This window comes from Micromys minutus, assembly GCF_963924665.1.
Source record: "Micromys minutus genome assembly, chromosome: 4".
Taxonomy (NCBI): Eukaryota; Metazoa; Chordata; class Mammalia; order Rodentia; family Muridae; genus Micromys; species Micromys minutus.
Window position 1 is genome coordinate 16853198 of NC_137973.1, and position 22199 is coordinate 16875396.

Sequence of the window (22199 nt, forward strand, 5' to 3'; positions counted from 1 at the left end):
AGCACTAGGAAGGTTGAGAACTACAGATGTAACCTGTCACAATTATGTGTACAAACAGCGGGCGTGGCTATGTCTCAATAAAATTGTAAGTGTTGACTTGGTGTAGAATACACATTTGTTTTTATACTAGTAGATTTTAAGTTTTGCAAGACAAATATATTGTAGAAGCCTAGTAGTAAAAGTTTCTGTTGGCACTAGAAGAACTTGAGAGGTAAGTAGATACTCCGTCATTTATTTATAAAGCTTTATTTATGACAAATATTTCATGATTTTTATGGGACAACTTTAGATACAAAGGCCTTTACTTCAATAATTCTTGAAGGACACTTGTTCAGAAGTTTTCTAAACATACAGGAAGTTAGTTTGGCATACATTAACAGTTTTGTAGAAACTGGCTATCAAATGTGCCAGTAAATGAAGGCACTTGTGGCTTTTACATGCCATTGTAAGCAGGTCCTCCTCCACCTTCTGGGACCACCCAGTTAATATTTTGACTTGGGTCTTTGATATCACATGTCTTACAGTGCACACAGTTCTGAGCGTTTATCTGTAATCGAAATCCATCACCTTGTTCCAAAGGAACAAATTCATAAACCCCTGTAAAAAAATCACATATTGAGCTATACAAAAGGCAAAAGTCAAGGTAGGATCCTATTCTTAGTGTTATTTTCCTTCTTCTAATCTCACTTGAGCATACCTTTTTCATATATCTTAGTACTGCTTATTCTGCCGTATTACTTAGGTCTTGTTCTCGTTAATTTTAACTGAAACCTCTTAGCACCTAAGGGATTTAATGTCAGTCATTGAACTCAGTGTGGTTATGTCTGTATATGTACACATAAACCATCATTTCAGAATAGATTTAAAAAAGACCCAAGAACAGGTATTTGTTTTCTATAGTTTGTTTGTATGAGGGTAGACATGAAAGCAATTTGGAGATAGGGCACCCAAAGTAGACCTAACCAAAATCCCTACTTTTTTATCATTGTTAATTAGGACATTCAAGAAATGAGTTTTGTTAAGGGTGCTGAACACAGAAGTGTGTATGTGCACATGTGTGTATGTGTTTTAATGGTCTCTTTGCAATGGAAATGGAGCATCTTGAACTGGGAAATTGTTAAATGTTTAGGAACATAATGAAATTGTTACCTGCAGGGCAGAATCGCTGCTCAGGCCCATCATATATTGACAGATTTCTATTAACAGGTATGCTGTCATCCTTTAAGGTTAAATGTGCCGGCTGGTCATGTTCATGATTAGTACCACTCAAAGCCACAGAGGATAAGAGGTCAAAACTGATCTGTCCGTCAGGTTTTGGATACTCAATGGGTGTACAATCCTTGGCTGGTTTGAGCTGTTCAGAATCTGAGCCTTAAGCAATTTTGAGGAAGATGTTTAATAAACATAATTTTCCAGGACTCACCCCCCCCCCCTTTTTTTTTTGGTATTGGTGAGTCGGGCAGCTCATGCTAATTTTTTTTTAAAGTATAGAATAATTTATTCAGAGCATGGCGGAGGGGAATCGGGGATAGTAGAGGCAGAAAGAGAGAGGAAGAGAAGCGAGGCTGGCCATGAGCATGTCGGGATGTCGGGGGGTGGGGTGGGGATGGGCGCACAGAGCAGGGGCAGGAAGGCAAGAGCAAGAGACACTAATAGTCCTTTACCATTGAGCTTAGTCTTGCTATGTAGTCCAGACTGGCCTTGAACTTAACTGTTTTGCCTTTACCTTCCCATGCCTATCTTGTCTCAAAATAAACTCCCCCAATTCCCAAACAGTCATATTTACCATGTCTCTGACAAGTTTAGAATGTGAAGGTGGAGATGAGCTTAATGGAAGTGTTTGATGGTGAGCAGCCATGTAGCCTGAGGTCCCTAACACTATCAAAGAAACAAAACCCCACCCCTGTAACAAGGTTATACTCTCTCTTAATAAGTGCACCCCACACATACATTTTTCCATATACAGGTATTTAAGATCAATACTAGCACTAAGTATATCAGAATTACCTTTATGTTTTAGAGTCCATGGCTCCATTCCTCTCAATATCCAGTAAAATATTCCAGTGTAAATCATCCCTCCATAGACTCCCAGGATTCCATGGCAGGATGGCCTTATATTTCTAACAGCATGTAGCTCTTTCCATACCCAGGATTCCTTCAAGTTTTCCTCATACTCAGTTACATGGAGTCCTTTATGAAAGATAAATATTAAGTGAGACGTAGATGGTGAGGCTTAGTTTTTAAAAACATGGTCACGGGACCATGCAGAATTGTTTCATTCAACAACAAAGGTAGGTGTAGGTGTGTGTAGGTGTGTAGTTTGATTTACCTCTAGGGCTGGCACTAGGACTTTGTGCATAGTAGGCAAAAATACCTTAAATTTTATACTGGAAGCATAAAAAATTGGTTTGAAAAAGGAAACTTAATACAAATTCAGGCTTATTTACAAATGTGCTTTAAAAAGAAACAAAGCTGTCACTAAACTTATTGTGAATGGAATTGTGTCCCTGCAAGAATCTCTTTCATGGTCCCAATGGACTCAGCCCGTATACCTAACTGACTATAACAGACATTGGGGTCTTTTTGTGGAATAGAGTAGGTCTCTAATCTATTAGACATGTTCACTTTACAAGAGACAGACATGGTGAGGTGAAGACAGGCGGAGAATGGAAGAAAATACATAAATCGAGATGGGTAAGGGGAAATGGACACTTCACAGAGCATGTGCCTTGATTTTGAACCTCCTGCTGAGGAATTTGTAAAGAACTTGTTTAAAGTCACCTAGTTTGTTAAAAGTACAACCAAGAAATCCATCTTTTGGGGGATAGGGTGCAGACGCTAGGGATTAAATCTGCTTCATGAACACTGGGCAAGTAGGACATCTAGTATGGCGCATTTAGACTTTAGGGGAACAATTACTCCTTAACTGACATACACAAACCACAAAGTGGTTACACTCTTTAGTTAATGGTTTTCTGTGTTTTATAACACTAAACTCCAGGGTTATCTGGTACTATGTATACATGGTACAGCTACAATAGGGTTTATGTTCCATAGGAACAGTACTTGATGAAAACAGAGCATTCTACCTACCTTTTGTATTTCACCTTGTCTATCCTGCCTTGTCTAAAGTATCTCCTTGGCTTTTATTGGTTTTCTTACCTCTTAAGCCCATGCGCTAGATCTTCATTCTTAAGATACTTGAAGGCATAATCAAGCTGCACTTAATACTTTTTTTTCAGTGCCTGGGAACAATCAAACCCAGAGTCTTGTTCATGCTATGCAATCTTTCAACCATTGAGCCATACCCCAAGTCCCTGACCTGCTAATTCTTAGTAGAGAAACATTGGTTATCTGTAATTCTAAGGACTAGGTTTATAGTCAGTGTTTAGAACTGAAAATGAAGAAAGCCTTTGGTGGAGTTTTTGTCCAGGTGCCAGGAAACAGTAGATAAATTAAGCCAAATACATAGTGTGTCACATGATGGCATGTGATATAGTTCAAAGTATGAGGCCATGTAAATCCCAATTGGTGTGATTTGGAGAGGCTACCAGAGAGCTGTCTGGACAAAGGCAAAGACCATGCCATGACATGTTCAGGAACTGGAGACCAGTGGTTGCAATGCAGGACTGGAAATGAAGTCAACAGCTGGAAATATAGCTTAGTGGTAGAATCCTAGGTTCAATCTCCAGTACTGGCAAGGAAAAATAAACAAAACAAAAAGCCCTCCCCAAAGCAACCAGCCAAACAAACCCCAAACTGGCAACCCATGGAGCTGAGGTTCCACTGGCAATACTTTATGTAATTACAGTGTTTCTTGTAAGCTTTCTTTTGAGAGCAGTAAAAGCACTTGCCAAGTAAGCAGAACATTCCTAAAACCTGCATAAATGTATGAGAGAACTGATTTCCTATGGAACTAGAGAGATGACGTGTAGTTAGAAACATGTAATACTTGTCCAAAAGACCTGAGCTTGATTCCCAGCCACATTAGGGGGCTCACAACTGCCTCTAATTCCCAGCTCCGGGAAAGGGGGTACAGGAACTTGCATTCATGTGTATAGACCTACATACTCAAGTAAACAATGATTAATTAAATTTTTTCAAAGCTTTCTGACCTTTAAATGTGTCATACATGGCTTATACATGCCTAACTCCTACATGTTACATGTACCGTAATAATAGTAAAAATAGATAGTAGCAAATAATAAAACAGTAAACATTGTAATAGTAAAACATAGCTAATATTTAAACATAGCAGTATATAGTATATAACATTATATATACCATTTTATAATATATAGGCAAATAATTCAAAAGTGAATATATAATAGTATACTAATTCATAAATTACATAATTATAATAGTATAAATAATAAATAACATACTATAATAAAGAAAATGAAATCAGAGAAAACTTGGTTTCAGAATAAGAAACTTGCTAGGGGTCATTTTGTAATTAATTGACTTAGAGACAGGGTCTCATTGCATGGTCTGGATTGGCATGGAACTCAGAAATCTTCTCTTTCTCCTTTAAGAATGTGTGCCACCAGGCCCAGTTACACAGCTTCTTTCTTTACTATGGTGGCTGTATTGTTTTCTGCCACAGCAGTCATGTGATTATACTTACAATGTTTACTAAGAATAGGAGACTGATTTTGCCATTTTCAGTGTTGTTTCTAATTTATGGAAATGTGGGGAATTTGTGGGATACCTTTTTGAATCATTCCATATATGCGGTGCATATGTACCACTGGTACTCTACTTTGGTTGTGAAAATGACAGTTAATTTCTGACTGTAGGGGCTGGAGAGATGGCTCAGTGGTTAAGAGCACCGGCTGCTCTTCCAAAGGTCCTGAGTTCAATTCCCAGCAACCACATGGTGGCTCACAACCATCTGTAATGGGATCCAATGCTCCCCTTCTGGAGTGTCTGAAGACAGCTACCGTGTACTCATATGCAAAAAATAAATAGATCTTTAGAAGAATTCTGCCTGTCTTAGCATTTCTTTCATATAGGAGTGTCTCACCTGTTGTCTTTGACTGGAGATTTTCATTAGTTAGTTGCTTAAAAATTGCTTCTGCTGCCAAGCTTCCACTTTTCATTGCTGTGTGGGTACCTTTGATCTTGGGAACATTCATGAAGCCGGGACTACAACCAATTAGTAAGCCGCCAGGAAAAGTGAGTTTTGGTATGGACTGGAAAGAAGGTTCAGAATAATACATTTGTCAGCTCAAATGAAGCAGAACGAACACACTCCAGACCTGAAGCTGTAGGCATGGAGTAAGCAGGTGAAGAGTGCGGCAAGGAAAGGGAACAGCCGGGGATGGACAGTTAGGACTGGGGCCACTTTTCTACCTTTGTTTCCCTCTTCCTATCCCATGCCTGTCTTCTATGGGACAGAATTGTCAAAACAATATATTTAATATGCTTTTATTTATGTGTATCTGTCACAGTTCAAACATTTTCTAAGTCTAGGTGAAAATTGTAACTTCCATTACATGTATTTTGGAAAATGATTCCAAATCGTTATTTTGGTCTGACATGTAGAGGTAAAGGATATTCTCTAATGGCATTACAATGTCTCCGTACTACTCTAAGCAAGCTGAACTATAGTTTAAAAAGGAAGTAATTCTGCCATAGACAGGCATTTGTTGAGAGGGTGGTGGAGTGGTACAGTTTGGTGTTAGTTGAGACACAAAACTTGCCATCAGCTGCAAAAGTGGCCCTGGGAAGGATGTGTGGCCACATCTCCTACCAATGGTAGAATTCTAGTGAAAGAAGCAAAACCTGAGTGCAGAAGGAATCAGAAATAGATTGTGCCAGGGTCGCTGAGGTAGTTCAGTGGGTAAAGCTTGCTGTTGAATTCAATGACTTGAGTTCAATCCTCAGAATCCACACATGGAAGGAGAGAACTGACTCCCACTAGTTGTCCTCTGACCTCATGCCTGTCTGCATGTGTACTTGCACACATATCTGAATGGCCTTGTTTATAATACTGATGGGGACAGCAGTAGGCTGGGATGGACACATCTCAGATGCCCCTCCCTTAACTATGAATTATTGTTATAGTAACAGTGTCTTCAAAGCTTTATTTTAAAGTTAAGTAACCTCCATGTTAAAAAAAAGATTTAAAAAAAAAAAAACCCAAATACCAATTTCTAAAATAGTTCAAGAATCTAGACTATAAGACGCAGAAGTGATCATGTCTTAAATATCCTGAAAGCAGAGAAGCTGTCCTCTTCCAGGTCATTTGGTCTAACGTTTAGAGCTGCTTTTTCAGAGTATCTTACCTGTTTCACTGATATCTTTCATAAGAGTACTAACAGCTTTTATTTGGTTATTTAGTTCTTATTTCATCATTTAACATGTACTCAACAAAATAATCACTCCAGAATACTTACCTTGAGTGTATACTAACAGAATCTAATAGTGGTAGAGTCTTAACAGGCTACCTGAAAGAGTTAGTTGGGATAAATCATTTTTGAAAGATAAATTTTCTTTTCAGTTTCCTGGTGTAAGTAAAATAATAAAGGAAATAGTATGAATCACATTATTTTTCTGTAAAAAGGTAAAGAGGCCCATGAATATTTCTCTAGAAATACACATATGTATTATAGAGACAGGGTCTCACCATTCTTGTCTGGCTTCAAGCTCAAGAAATCCACCTGCCTCAGCCAACCAAGTGCTGAGGTTAAAGGCATGCACCACCATACCCAACCAATACATTCTTTTTTCCCTTCTATGTGTATGAGTGTTTTGCTGTATGCCTGTGTACCATGTGTGCGCCTGGTGACGGAGAAGGTCGGAAGCAAGTATCAGATGCCTTGGAACTGGAGTTGTGGGCGTTGTGAGCTGTGTTACAGATGCTGGGAACTGAACCTGAGTTCTCTGCAGAACAAGTGCTCTTAACCACTGAACCATCTTCAATATACTCCTGAAACTAAATTCATGGTATACTGTAATTACTGTGTTTATGCATAACTGTATTTTGTTAAACTCTTTAGATTTTTGTCCTATGAAATAAAAATTATGTTTTTAGTGATTTAAGTTACTACATAAAAACTGAGACTAAGTGCTGGGAGCTACCTGCAAGCCACCTTCATTGAGTGCTCGGGCTCCATAGGCGATCCTCTTCCCACCTTCCAGGGTTGGTTGGATGCTGGGGTGATGCTTCCACCTCTGGAACTCTCTGAATGGACTCAGGTATGGATTCTGATAGTCTAGGCCAACCTTACACCAAAACAAAGATAACCTTTAAACTGAGGGTAAGAAAGTAAGCAAAAGGATAATTATGCATTTATAACTACGAAAACTTTAAAAATTAAGAAAATATCAGGAAACCATTGTGCTTTGGAAATCAAAGTCCAAATTAAGAAAAACAAATGATTCTCAATGTCATTTGTAAATAAGTATCCACAAATGGAGTTGTGATTACATTACTTATTTATCAATACCAACTCTACAAGTAAGATAGTAATCCAGGCCAGGCAGTGGTGGTGCACACCTTTAGTCCTAGGACTTGGGAGGCAGAAGCAGGTGGATCTCATTTGGAGGCAAGTCTGGTCTACAGAGAGTTCCAGGATAGCCACAGCTACACACAGAACCCCTGTCTTAAAACAAAAACGAAAAACAAGAGTAAAATCTATATTACAGTACTACTAGTGCAGACTTGAAGTGATGTAAATTGTATTCAGAAAAACAGTGGGAGGAAGTACAGCTTTTATAGCAGTATCAGTGCTGAAATGAATAGCTACACCTTTTTTGTTTCATAAGACTGAGTCACTAGGGTAAGTGCCACAGGGTGACACACTAAAACCTGACTAATGGTGTTAAATTATGTACTGTGCATAAATCTAGTGATGTGCAGTATAAAGAATTATGATATGAAACCTTGACATTGCTGTCAGCTATAAGATGTAGAAATTTGATAGTTTACATTGTTCAGAATGTTTAAGATAGAAGAGGAAATTATGGTTTGTTTTGTTGTTGTTCTTTGTTTGTTTGTTTTTATATCAGGTTCAGACTGTGGGACAATTTAATTTTAGTAGCAGAGTGCCATAGTGGAAGTGGGCTCTAAAGTCACTATCAGGCATGAATCCCACCTCCATCATTGTAGGAGTTTGCATGAAAATGGCCCCTTTAAATTCATATATTTGAATGCTTTGTTCCCAGTTAGTTGAACTGCTTGGGAAGGATTAGGAGGTGTGGCCTGTTGGAGGAAGGCTGCAACTGGAGATGGGCTTGGTGATGTAAAAAGACTAGACTAGGCTCAGTTTCTCTCTCTCTGCTTCAGATTAGGGTATAAAGCTCTCAGCTACTGCTCTAACACCATTGATGATCATGGACTAAACTTCTGAAACTGTAAGGAAGCTTCTTTTTAAATGCTTTCTTTTATAACAGTTGCTCTGGATATGGTGTCTTCTCACAGCAAGAGAACAGTAACTAAGACAAGGAGTTACTGTGGCATTAGGATAGACATTAAATTTGCTCATAATAAGGGCATGCTTCATATTACAGGATAGCTACAAAATTGACTAACCAATATCCACAAAGCTTCTAGAACAGTGCCTGGAGTACAGTAGCTACTAGTATTACAGCTAAGTAAGTTTGTGAATATCTACAGAAGCCATAGAGATTTTACATGCTGAGAAGTTCAAAAGCCACCTTTCTATTGGAAAAGTATTCTCTAGATATAAAACTCTATTTTTCACACTGATCACTCTATACCTCTACTAAAATCTTTTGCAAAGGGAGATAACTTACCACAAAACCAATAGCTACTAGAGGTTCACCTTCATTTAAATGATAAAGGAAAGAGCCTCCATAAGTATGTCTGTCCAAAGGCCAGCCAACAGTGTGATCTACTCTCCCAGGTTTCCACTTCTTTTCATCAATAATCCATAACTAAAACCAAAAACACAAAGTCCATGAAGTCTTACAGTATTAATTATATTACTTTATGTTCATGTAATATTAATTACATGAAAACAGCACAAAACTTAGTTTGTACATCAAAAATATAATTAAATGACTGCATGTTAAGCCAACATAAAGAAATGGGTCATAAAAGTTATGAACTCATTAGCACTTCAAATTAAGAATTTCTTTTGTGGGAGTATAGAAAAGATTATTGCAGTATTTCTGGAGTGCTGGCTACTTAAGCATGCTGACTGTTGTGGGTGTGTTTCAGATCTCTCACTTTATCTTCCTTACTTCAGCCATCTTACAATAAGATCATTGTTCACTGCAAGCTTTTATTCACAAATATTTATTTACTTATTTTTCCAATGCTGTATATTGAAATCAGGCCCTCATACATTTTAGGCAAGCATTCTATGACATCCCCAGCCCTTTAATAACTATCTATCTATCTATCTATCTATCTATCTATCTATCTTCTGGTCATGATGGTGCAAGCCTTTGGGAGGCAGGCAGGAAGATTTAGAAAATTCTTAAACCAGTGTGGGATGTACTATAGTTGAATGCTTGCCTAACATGTTCAAGGTCCTGAGTTTAATACCTAGCACTACAAAGCAAACAAACAAACAAGCAAACAAAAATAAGTTTAAAGGTCTAATAGAGTATAGAATAAATTAAGAAAATATACATTTAACTTTACTAAATTATAGAATAATATACAATGTCTGAGTATTTCCTGAAATATTTTCACATAATCTTGAATAAATAATTCTTTGTAGGATATGGCTATTCTCCAAACAGCACATGAGACAGCCATAAAAGGGCATGTTATTAAACATATTAAGGTTCAAATATTTTCAGGTTTATGAGTTGCTGTAGATATAATTTAGGCAATAATTTGACCTGTTTAGTTTTAGTTATAATAAATAGTTAAATTAATGAAAAAATGAAAGTGTAAAATTAAATCAGTATTACAAACTATGTGATAATACAAATTAAATCCCATCATTTAAGATTACAATTGTAGAAACAAACCAGGATACCTCCTTTAAACCAATTCCGTAAGTCTGGGCTTCACAGCTGGCCCTCAAATCAAACTTCTTATAAAGCTGCTTGGCTAGGTGTCCATGGCAACCTTCTGCAAAGACTGTGACTTTGGCATGTAGTTCCAGTCCTCTCTCAAATGTTGTCTGAAAAGCAAAATCTTGTTAAAAAAATTTGATAAAATAAGCTAAGCAACAATTTAGGCACACAAGACATGGCAGACCTATGTGCTGGAAGGAGAACTATCAGGATTATCTAGTATAAGTAGAATCTGACTCTCCCATCTCCATACATTCCTGAGTTCGCTTTGACCAGCAGAAACAAAGGCAGTAGGTTTCTTATGAGTCATAAAAAGAAGACATGAATTAAATAACATATAGAATCTAATTGCATCCTTTTTTAAATGGGAGTGCAGTCTGCATGTATGCCTGCATGCCGGAAGAGGGCGTCACATCACTATGTTGTGCTGTGGATTTAACTCAGGACGTCTGGAAGAGCAAACAGCCAGTGCATCCCACCAGCCTAGTTACACTGTTTTAAGCATTAGACTGCACTCAACACACTCTGCATCTACTTGCTTTGTTTACTTTAACCTGTGCCCTATTGTTCAACATATAGTATTGTAAAATAAATTTTCCCTCTCACTAAAAGAGCAATCAAGTATGTATGCATGTATATAAATACTAAGCATGGTGCATACGTCTGTAATCCCAGAACTTGAGAGACCAAGTCAGGAGAATTGTGAATTTGAGATCAGCTTAGGCCATAAGAGACTACATTTCAAAATATAACAAAGATGGACTATAATTAGACTTTTTTCTAACTGCATTTATATCTGGCACATGACAGTTAAAAACAATAATTAAGGAAATCCATTATACAATGTATTTTCTTGATGTTTTTCTGATTATGTATACGTGTATACAGATATATTTATTTATATAATTAATAGGTTTATACCAAAGTAATGCTTCATAACTGTTTACACATCATAAGTGATAAGTGTATGCATATTATACGCATTGTACCAGAAATGAAGCACTCATTTTTAATGGTCCAATAGATTACCTTAACTTTTTTTTTTTTTTAAGATTTATATATGAGTACGCTGTAGCTGTCTTCAGACGCACCAGAAGAGGGCATCAGATCCCATCACAGATGGTTGTGAGCCACCATGTGGTTGCTGGGAATTGAACTCAGGACCTCTGGAAGAGCAGTCAGTGCTCTTAACCACTGAGCCATCTCTCCAGGCTCTACCTTAAGTTTTTGTTTCTGTCTTGCCATGAAGGCCAAGCTGGCAGTGAACCCAGAACCAGTGAGTGAATTCTTCAGTCTCAATAGTTAGAACTACCTCAGTACTAAGCACACTCAGAGAACTAGCCCACCTTTCACTTTGATTGGTAACCTGCCTTTTTCTTGAGAGTGTAGTTGGGAGATTAGGTAATAAACACAGATGGACAATAGACTGTGACATGAATTTGTGTTTATTCTTATGGTAGGAAAAGAACCTGACAGTTGAGAGCTCTGTAATTCTTTTCTTTTGAAGCTCCAGTCTATTTAGGCTTACACAAAACCTTCTATTTTAATCTATCTTGGTTTTCTTTTCCTTTTAAACAGTCTCATCTGTATCCCAGGCTGGTCTCACAGCCATCCCTCTGCCTCAACCTCCCAAATAGCAGGATAACAGGTATGTGCTACCATGCTTGGTTCTAGCTATGCCTGTTAAATGTGTAGTTTAATTACTGATCTAAGTAGTGAGTCTATGAGTCTGAGCAACTTCTCCAGTTTTGTAGTATGGGCTCTACATTGCCTCTGTGCTCACTCTGTCAGACTGACGCTGTGAAGGAGAGGAAGGTGACCAGTGTTAAACTTCCCGACTGCTGCTGTTAGCAGAGTGGATGCAGATGACTGTGCTAGTTGCAACGACTTACTAAGTCTCTCATTAAGTGAATAAAATACAAGCTTTCATGTTTGTTTCATATGTATTTGACTCACATTTTAGCTTTTAAAAATGATTCTTAAACATGTTCTACTATGTTGAGCTCAAATTTGCCTGCTTTTTAAAAAACAACTGTAAGAAACACTATTCTTAATTATATTCTAAAACCCACATATTGTGCAGTTAGCTTGAGTTGGTTCTTTTTGCTGAGAAGGGATCTTGTGTGTAGGTAGCTTAGGCTGGCCTTGAACCTCAGCCTCTCATGTACTGGGACTGCAGATGTGCACCATGCCCTGCCACCTCTTGTTCAGCACATAACTGTTATCAATAGGCATACCTTTGGTGCACCATCCTTCTGTATTCCTACATCATTAGTGGCGATTCCTTTTACACTACCATCTTCATGATAAAGGACCTAGAAACAAAACAAAACAAAACAAAACAAAAAACCTAAAACAAATTTATTATTACCTCAGATTCACAGTAACTTTGACATGTTTGAAATGATGGTGATTACAGTTTATTTTTGAAGCAAGAAGGGGATGGAGGAAGGAAATAATCATGAAGCATAATCATAAAGATGAGAAACTGTACTATTCTGACACCCTTATTTATTTCCTCTAGAGAAAAATGTTCTCTGGATAGCCAAGTACAAAATGCACCCTGGAATCACACGGGACTGTAGAAAGCCAGCAGGCAGACACTGACCTGAGGATAGTAGCAATGGAGAACGGGAACAAAGGGAACTGAGGTCTGGCTTGGAGCACTAAACCAAACAATAAAACCTGCTAACTGTTGGGGATTGGTTCTAATGCTTCGAATTAATCCGGCTTCCAAAACTAAGAATCTGCATGTCCAAATGTTGAAGGTATTTTCCCCAATTTGGTTTTTAATCAATCAATAAAGAGACAATAGCCAATGGCTGGGCAGGTAGATTACGGTGGGACCTTTGGATTTGTGTGGGCTAGGGATGGAAAGAGAAGAAGGAGAGAATCACCAGGGGGAGGGGGAAGGGGACGGTTGCAGGAGAGGGACATAAAGATGGGACAGAAGAGCTGCAAGAAAGAAATCAGCCAGTTATGTAAGAATTAGGGTAGGTGGCCTTCCCTGCTAAGCCTGGGGTAACAGGGAAGGTTTAGGAGTCTCAGGAGTACTGGAGGGGAGGAGCATTTGTTAGCAGGGGAAGGTAAGGAGTGCCCAGCCTTTGCTAGTTACAGCATGTCAAAAACTAACTGGTGGATGTGTGTGTGTGTGTGTGTGTGTGTGTGTGTGTGTGTGTGTGTATAAACCCATTCATTTGTAAACTCAAAGTGCTCCTGGGTGGGTGGGTGGAGTATGACCAGACAGGAGCCAAACTGGTATAACTACCACTACAGCTAAAAGCAATCAGAAAAGAATGGGATAAAAGAGAAACTGTATTAGAGACAATTAGTATGCATACACAAAAGAAGATACCAGGTATTAATAAGTTGCCCATCTGTGACTCTGACATAGAGCCAGGCTAAGAGTGTTTAACAAAGAAGCAACGGAAAATTCCACACTGAGGTCTAAAAACCCAAATACATATATGTATGGACTGGGGAAACAAATTTTAGCAACTACAAATGTTTTTTACTTGGCTTTAATTTATAAAATAATTAAATTTCTCTGACACAAAGATAAAAGAATTTCTTCTTTTTAAAAAAAAATTTATTTCATGTATGTGAGTACACTATTTCTGTCTTCAGACACACCAGAAGAGGGCATCAGATCCCATCACAGATGGTTATGAGCCACTATGCGGTTGCTGGGAATTGAACTCAGGACCTCTGGAAGAACAGTCAGTGCTCTAACCACTGAGCAATCTCTCCAGCCTCAAGAATTTCTTATCCTTCATTCTTCTTTCATTACTTCTTCCAGTTAAATTTCTTCAAAAAAATTTTATGTTTATGTTTTATTTTATGTTTATATTTTATGTTTTGCCTGAATGTTCACACTGTGCCTTTAGAGGCCAGAGTGTGGTTGATGTCTGTATGTAGGTGAGGGCAGGCACAAGATAGGCAAGGCCTGTGATTGGGCAGTGAAAAAGAGAGGCAGGGACAGAATTTTAGAGGTGGGGACAGAGAGATAGGAGAGAAGGAGGAGGAAAACCAAGGTGGAGGAAGAAAAGAATGAACCATCCCTGTGTGGCTTTAAATAGCCACAAGTAGATATGAATATCTCATAAGGGATGGATTATTACGAGACAATTTATCTAGGTGGGCAGTTTACATCAGTATCAATTGAGTTGATTGTGTGGACGTTATGCAGGGTTAGAATTTACTGATATAAATCTGATTGATAAATTACAAGCTTCTAGAGTTTTGATTTTACTGGGTTACAGGGGTTTGTGAAAGTTAACCACGAGATGCAAGGCTGTTACATGGGGCATGGCAGCAGCCCACCATGACTAGCCATGGCAGTGAGATCACTGCTGCGTAGGTAGTGTGGCACGGTACAATTTTTAATATTTACCGCCACACAGAAGAGGATGGCAGATTGTGGACTAAAAGACAGTTGTGTGTGCTGGCATGTAGGTGCAGGAACTACACCTGGATCCTCTGGAGAAACAGCCAGTGCTTTTAACGGCTTCATCCTTCCAGCCCTTTCCTTTGTTACAGAGACAGGGTCTCATTATATAGGCCTGGGTAGCCTAATGTAGACCAGGCTGGCCTCAAATTCATAGTGATCTGCTTGTCTCTGCCTCATGAGTACTGGGATCATGCCCAGGGGCCTGGCTATTTAAAAGGATATTTCTTTCTTAATGTGTGAAAATAGTGGCAGTTTTGATTTATTGCTCATTGAATATTAAATTGATTCAAACATTTTCTTTTTTTTACAAGTTATGAAGGTTCTTTTGAATTTTCAAATTTAATTTCTTGGGGACAACAGTTTGAACTGGTTGCCAAAAACTATTCCTCTATGGGAACCATCAGAAGTTTTTAGAATGAAGAATAGTCTACACAAGGCTTGAACTAGTTTATTTATCATGGTACTACTTTTAAAAAGGGAAAGGAATGTGTTTAGTGGAGCACAATAGTATTGAGGGCGATCAGGTTACACAGGGAAACTAAGACCTGGTGAGTAAGGGGGAGAAGAGTGGAAAGGACAAGAAGAGTGAGTGTCCTTGGAAGGTGGCATAGACCTGCTCTGCAAAGCACACAGCGGGTGATTCCCACTGAATAAATGAGATGATGACCAGGAATCCAGAGGAAGTTCATATCCCCATGACATTCAATCACATGGTGGGGGCAACAGAAGAAATTCGATTCCTCTTTGGATTAGCAGTTTTAGTATTTTCCCGAGTCCTACAATTCTAAAATCCTAAGATTTTTCTAAACAATTTACCTCTGTGAAATTATTGGTTTACTTTTGTAAGAAAAAAAGAGATTGTTTCCTATAAATGTTAAAACACCAAAATAAAACTATACAGACCTCAGCAGCAGCATATCCAGGATACACTTCGACTCCAAGAGCCTCTGCCTGCTCTCCCATCCAGCTTACTAGATGTCCTAGGCGTACAATGTAATTGCCATGGTTGTTCATCGGAAGACCTGCAATTGTTCAAGTCGTTTAAAACCTAACATTTTATTGCTAAGGCACTTTGATAATCTAATATACCTAATTAAAAAATTCTAACCAGTGTGCACTGCTGCATAAATATAACATCTTTTTGCTATAATGCATTTTTTTTAAGTTTGGTTAAAGTTCTAGTTTATTAAAATCAATATTAAAGCCTGAAATAAAAAATTCCTGGCTGGCTTTCAAAGGCTCTTTTAGACACAAAGACAAAAGAACTGCATCCTAGTCTGGTTTTCTCACAAGCTGGCTCTCTCTGGGCTTCTGTTTTCTCATCTGCAAAGGAGGGTTTCCACCCTGAAATGCAGCTCCTCCCAGCTGCGGGGTCATGCTTTTATGCTACACCATACTCTACCTGGGAGAATCGGCACAGGAATTCTGTGTTTCTCTGTTAAAATCGCAAACCTGTCTTCTGTCACAGGAGTGTTAAGTGGAGCCTAGGAACAAAGGAGAACAGGAAGGAGATGATTTTAGTTGTGTGTGTAGGGTGAATACCTCTGAAAGAGAAAAAAGGAACTCCTCTCTTTTTCACTTTTCTTTCATCCATTCCTTTGAAAACCTTGTAAAGAATATTTCTTTAATGTGTGTTGAAAACAGAAATCTTTTCCTCCTAAAAATGTGTGAGGGTGTTTTGCTCGCATGTGCAGCTGTGGACTGTTTATGTGCCTGGGGCTGACAGGGGCCTGAGGTAGCTTTGCAGTTAAGAGTTATTTGTGAGCTGCCATATGGGTGCTGGGAACTTTGGTCCTCTGGAAAAGTAATCAGTGCTCTTAGCCACGGAGCCATCTCTCCAGTCCTAAGATGAAAACCTTAAAAGCTAACCCATAGCTCTTGGTAGTTTTGTACTAGCAACCTCTTTTTGAGAGGCCTCTTGAAACGTGTGAACCGTGTACATCATATTTCCCTGTCTCTGTGGGCCTAGGTGCCTGCCCCACGTTAAAATTCCCTGCCTTGTTGGAGGGAAAAAATGAGAAAAGTTGTCCTTTTGGGGTTAAAGACAATCAACATGTATGTAGAACTGACAGGTGTGTTGGGGTTCTCAAGGCAACAGAGGGCTTTGACGTTAGAGCTGACATTGTACCAGTCTAACCACAGTGGTTCCTCATACACTGAAGACAGAATACGGCCCTTTTTCTTTTTTTTTAAACATGCTATTTTTGGGAAAAAGTGCACAAAGGAAGTTTAGATGATAGTTTATTCCATAAAAAATGAGTGCAAATAACATCTACATACTTATTCAACCTTTATTAAGGGTATTCACGAATATTCTAACTTTAGATGTAGGACAAATATAACTCATTCTACAAAAGAAATTTTGAAAGCAATGAAACCTAACATTAATTTTCTGTATGTCATACCTGTAGCCTTTTCTGCTAGATTAGAAGAAACCACATTAATTATTTCTTTAGACAATTGATTTCAGGTGCCAGAGAGTTGACTCACTGGTAAAAGCGCTAGCTCTTATATAGGACCTGAGTTCAGTTCCTAGCACCCACAACTATCTGTAATTCAAGCTCCAAGGAGATGCAATGCCCTCTTCTAACCTCTGTGGGCATCAACTAATATGCAGGCAAATACTCATACGTATAAAATAAAAGTCTAAAATAAATTTAAAAAAAAAGAAAATTAAGACTTTCCTCTTTGGTTTTAGATATTGCATTACACCAGAAAAGTCAACATAATACTTTACTAGGCACACATTTAAAACAGAAAGTGTTATATTAGGTAAATTGTTCAAAAAATTCTCAAAGATCCTGGCATATGTTCAGTATATACATGTGACACATAGGCAGCATTGCATAAAACAGGAGTTACAGGCTGGAGAGGTGGCTCAGAGGTTAAGAGCACTGGCTGTTCTTCCAGAGGACCTGGGTTTAATTTCCGGAACCCACATGGTGGCTCTCAACCGTCTGTGACTCCTCTTCTGACGTCACAGTCACCAGGTACACAAGTGATACACAACCATACATGCAGGCAAAACTTTCATATACAAAAGATAGTAAGTAAATACATACAACTTACAAATGTGTTACTATGTCAAGTTATAACTCTGTTACGACTTTCTTGTTTTAGATTGGGTCTTGCTGTGTGGCCAGGCTGGCCTTGAGTTCATTAACCTGCCTCTGCTTCCTCCATGGTAAGAATACAAGAGCATTCAACTACGTTTGGCGCTCCAGCTATTTGTGTGTGGTGCTGGAAACTGAACTCAGGTCTTGCCATACATGTCACCATGTTATACCGCTTAGCTATAGCCTTAGGCTCCTTTTCTTTTGTCCTTTTTAAGTTAAAAAAATAACTTAAGTGTGTGTGTGTGTGTGTGTGTGTGTGTGTGTGTGTATAAAACAATTGAGATTTATGTGAAAATGGCTTTATTTTATTAATTTGAAAATAGAGACAGCATAGATTAGACCTTGGGTAAGAATCAACTTACCCCCTTCTCCTTCCAGTCTGGGAAGAGCTCTTTAAAAGCAGCTGGATCAAGGCAGGCCCCCGAGAGCGTATGAGCGCCTATCTGAGCAGCTTTCTCCACCAGACACACACGGATGTCCTTGTCCTGTTCAGCAGCCAGCTGCTTTAGCCGAATAGCTGCAGAGAGCCCTGCTGGGCCAGCACCAACTATTACCACATCTGCTTCTTCTGCAAATCTCTCCATATTCACTCCTGGGAGGAAAACACGGTAGAGACAGAGAACAACCCAGGGATTAACATGACCACATGACCACGTAAGTCCTATGCTGGTTTAGGATACTTAAGATGTATTTTAGTGTGCTCACTATGCTTTAGAGTATAATTTATAGATAGTCTCTCTGGGTTATGCCTAATAATTAAAGTAAATATATAATAATTCAGGTTCTCTTAGGTTCTATTTCAGTATGCATTTTATTTTGGTTCCTGTGAACAGACTTTTGGCTTTGAAATTCACTATTATAAATTTAGAAGGCATGGTGGTTCACACTTATAATCACAACTGGGTGGTAATAACAGGAGAACCAGGAGTTCAAGGTCAGGCCACTACATGAAGTCTTGTTCTAAAGGAAACAAATAATGACAAAAAAGTTTTACGTATGTGAGCAGTAATGTGTAACACAGTTGATAAAGCTGTAATATACATTGGATGCTTTTTTTTATCATGAAAAATAAGATACCATTTTTAGTATTTAAACAAGATAATATAAAGTATCTAGGAAGGTCTCAAGAATTTTATGAAAATTTCCACCTACCTTCCCATCTTTTGTCTTTTTCCCGGGGATGAACAGTGTAGTGAGTGGTAATTTGAGGCACAGCAGAAGTTGAAGAGCATCTTGGAACACACAGAGGTAGGCACTTCTTAATTTTTAAGGCATGAAACCACTGATAGGCTACATAAAAATGAAGAGAGGCATCTTTGAAAATCAGTTTCCATTTGTTGTATACTGAGAAGTCTCTAAGCTGAACAAACACTCCTAATAACTGACACAGGTCAAAAAGGAATATGCTTTTTCTTATATGAGTGATACAGCTGACTTCTGCTCATGAAGCAAACCTTCATATCATAAAACAAGTAAGAGATCATGTGAAACAAAAAATGACTTGAATATGTGCAGGGGATAGTTACTCATTACTCAGAGGATAGATAATTAAATTAAAAACATGTTTTTTTTTTCTATTTTTGTTTGTTTTGTTTTCCCAAAAGCATTTGGAAAGAATGTATACATTGTTCTTTATGTCAAATAAATTCCATTCAATCCATTTTTCTTTTTTTTTGATTGAGACATGATCTCATATAGCCCAGGCTGGCTTGGAACTTGTTAAATAGAGGATACTGGATTTGAAGTACAGAAATCCACCTGCCTCTGCCTCCCAAAAGCTGAAATTAGATGTGTTCTCACCACGATAGCAAGCTTACTCACAGATTTTATAGACAAACTCCTAATTTATAAAATATACATATTATTATATTCTTTTATTCTTCCCCTATTGAGTGTGGACTGGACCTTACTTGTTTCTAATAAGTGGAATATTAAAGGAGAAAAGCCTCACTTTATAGTAAAAATATTGTAGTTACAATTTGAATTAAGTGAGTCAAATCGTATTTGAATCAAATGCCATTTAAATATGACCAGCAACACACTGATATCACATGCCACTGATATGATGCAATGAGAAAGATTCTTTACTTGTGTGGTACATACCCTCAAAATCCTTACACCTCAGTCTAATCAGAGAACCATGAGAAACCACTAGGTAAATTTAGATTGAGAGGCACTCAAAATGCTTGCATCAAGATCACAAATGACAAGAAGCAGAGGAACGGTCTCAATAAAACAGATGGAGGTATGCTAACTAAAAGGTACACGGACTAGATCTTGGACCAGAAAATGGCAACCTGAATGATTTTGTAGTATAAAACATTTCATCAGTGTTAGTTCCTTAGTCCTAATATTCACCATGATTATGTACGATGTTAAGGTTGCGAAAGACACATGGGAACTCTGTATTTACTCTGCAATTCATCTGAAAGCCTAAAGCAAGTTCAAACTAAAAAGTTAAATAAAGAACACCAAGATAGGTTGATCAAAGACTGAAATACAAGAGCTACAGATATTCTATTTACTGCAGGTAAATAGAAATTCAGAGAGTTTCTTCTAATACCTGTCAAATTCTGAAGAGTAACTGATCTGAAATTATCTCTGAAGTCATGGAAGGCCATGGTAAATTTTTTTCTTTTAATTACATAAAAAGAAGAAATCTTTTTTTTAACAAAGATTAACCTTATGTAAACTAATTTTGTCTTTTAGCACCAGTTACATGGTTAATATTTTTAAATATTTCAACAAAATAGTTTCTCAAGTGATACCTGAAAAGGACAATAAATGTTAGGTTGAATGAAGTGAGAAAAAACATTTGGAGTATAAGTCTAATATCTTGTAAGTACTACACATTTCTTTTTATAGTTTTAAACTGGTAGGGAAACAAGTCTTCTCTAGCTTGTTTTGCACACTAAACATCATACTATTGCGGAACAGTGGTGGTGCATGCCTTTAATCTCAGCAGGCAGAGGCAAGTGGGTGGATCGCTGTGTGGCTGGGGCCAGCCTGGTCTACAGAGCCAGTTCCAGGGCAGCATAGACCACACATAGAAACCCTGTCTCGAAAGATCAATCAATCAATGATATTGGAGTACTTTATTAAGACCAAGATTAAATCTTTATTTACCCCAAATCATGGGGGTAAAAGATTATCTATAAACAACTATAGGCAAATTCAGTTTGAGTGTAAACATACTATCATTTAAAAAGAGTATTTATTATACACTGTAATTTACCAAATACAAGTTATCATTTACTTCTGAAAATTAATGAGTGGAATGTGACAAATTTCACTTCTATTATTTGTACATCTACTAATTGGAATGATGGCCTCTGATTTCCACCAGAGAAATTTAAAAAGGCATAACATTTATGCTTAAATGAGCACGGTATCTCTCATGAGCCATCTGAACATTTAGGCACGGAAACAGAGTTATGGTAGAGAAGCAAAGTCAGAGTCCACTGAACACCGATCAGCCATACACATTACATACTTAAATACACTTAGTTGTCGCCACTAGAGGTAACACTGAGTTATGAAAATGTAACAAATTAGCATTCAACGAAAAGTCACAAACTGGATCCAAGACTAAATTAGGCTGTAATAAAAGACAGCATCTGATACATTGATGGCTCTAAAAGCATAAAATATCCTGTGTGTAATAGATATTTGGTTTGAATACAAAACATATACTAGTTTAAAAGTCCCACAGCCAAATTTACTTTAGTAAAGATTTATATTAAGCTAGTTACAACAGAATTCAAGATCCTCTAAACTTGTTTGAATTAGGGGTTGTTTCTAAGTAAAAACTTAAAACTACCCTGTAACTGCTTTAAGAGTCACCCATAACAGAAATGCCTGGAGTTAACTGATGATAATGCAGAAAAATTTCCGACTCCAGACATAATTGTTGATACATGAGTTAACACAATATGACAGCCCAGACTTCAGTTAAGATTGGACTATTATGGCTGCAAAGATGAAGGTCAGGTCAGAGCCAAGGAGAACCCACACAAGTTTTTCTTTCGTTCCCATTCCTAATAAGGCTGCAGATAATACCTGAGCCTTGGGGTAAAAATCAGGACAGGCATTTGGGAGAACTCCACTGTGGGGGCAGTGTTGACAATTTTCCTCTTCTCATGACCTTTAGCCTAGATGTTAATTCTGCCAACTGGGGCAACTCCAAGGTCGGTAAGTCAGGGTCCGCCGACAGGCTGACTGCATTGACCTTTGCCCTAATTTGGCCTAAGAAAACAGACAAGGAGAGAGGTGCTTGCAGGTGTGGCCCCAGTCTGTTTTGTCCCAACTTATCCACCTTGCTCCATCTGTCCCCACCAGGAGTTTAGTCTCACCAGGGCAGGACGGCTTGGTTAGTCGCATCAACAACATGTTCAAAGCGACCCGGAGACTTGACAAAGGAAGAGAGGAGGGTCTGTGGCTTGCCGACCGCGCTGGACTTCTAGGCCACGAGGGGCGCCATCACCTGCTAAGAAGCCCCTACTGCTCAGCGTCTGTCAGTCTCTGGGCTCCACCGACCGCCTTTGCTTCGCGGCGTACCCGCCCCTCTTCTGCTTTGCGCCGGCGCCACAGAGGACACGATGGCCAGTAAGGTTTCCGGGTCACGTACAAGC

The 22199-nt window shown here is 38.4% G+C and overlaps 1 protein-coding gene across 1 annotated transcript; it reads right to left on the reverse strand.

Moving 5' to 3' along the window:
* Positions 1-216: 216 nt before the first annotated feature.
* On the reverse strand, positions 217-22153 carry ETFDH (electron transfer flavoprotein dehydrogenase). The gene is made up of 13 exons (XM_080915121.1): positions 21921-22153; positions 18721-18858; positions 17931-18160; positions 15855-15936; positions 15356-15474; positions 12240-12317; positions 9963-10109; positions 8764-8904; positions 7087-7230; positions 5027-5195; positions 2008-2190; positions 1150-1371; positions 217-597 (listed from the first exon to the last, which is right to left on the reverse strand). The coding sequence occupies exons 1-13, from the start codon at positions 21955-21957 to the stop codon at positions 434-436; spliced, it is 1854 nt and encodes a 617-aa protein (XP_080771247.1). The 5' UTR covers positions 21958-22153; the 3' UTR covers positions 217-433.
* Between the last annotated feature and the right edge of the window lie 46 nt (positions 22154-22199).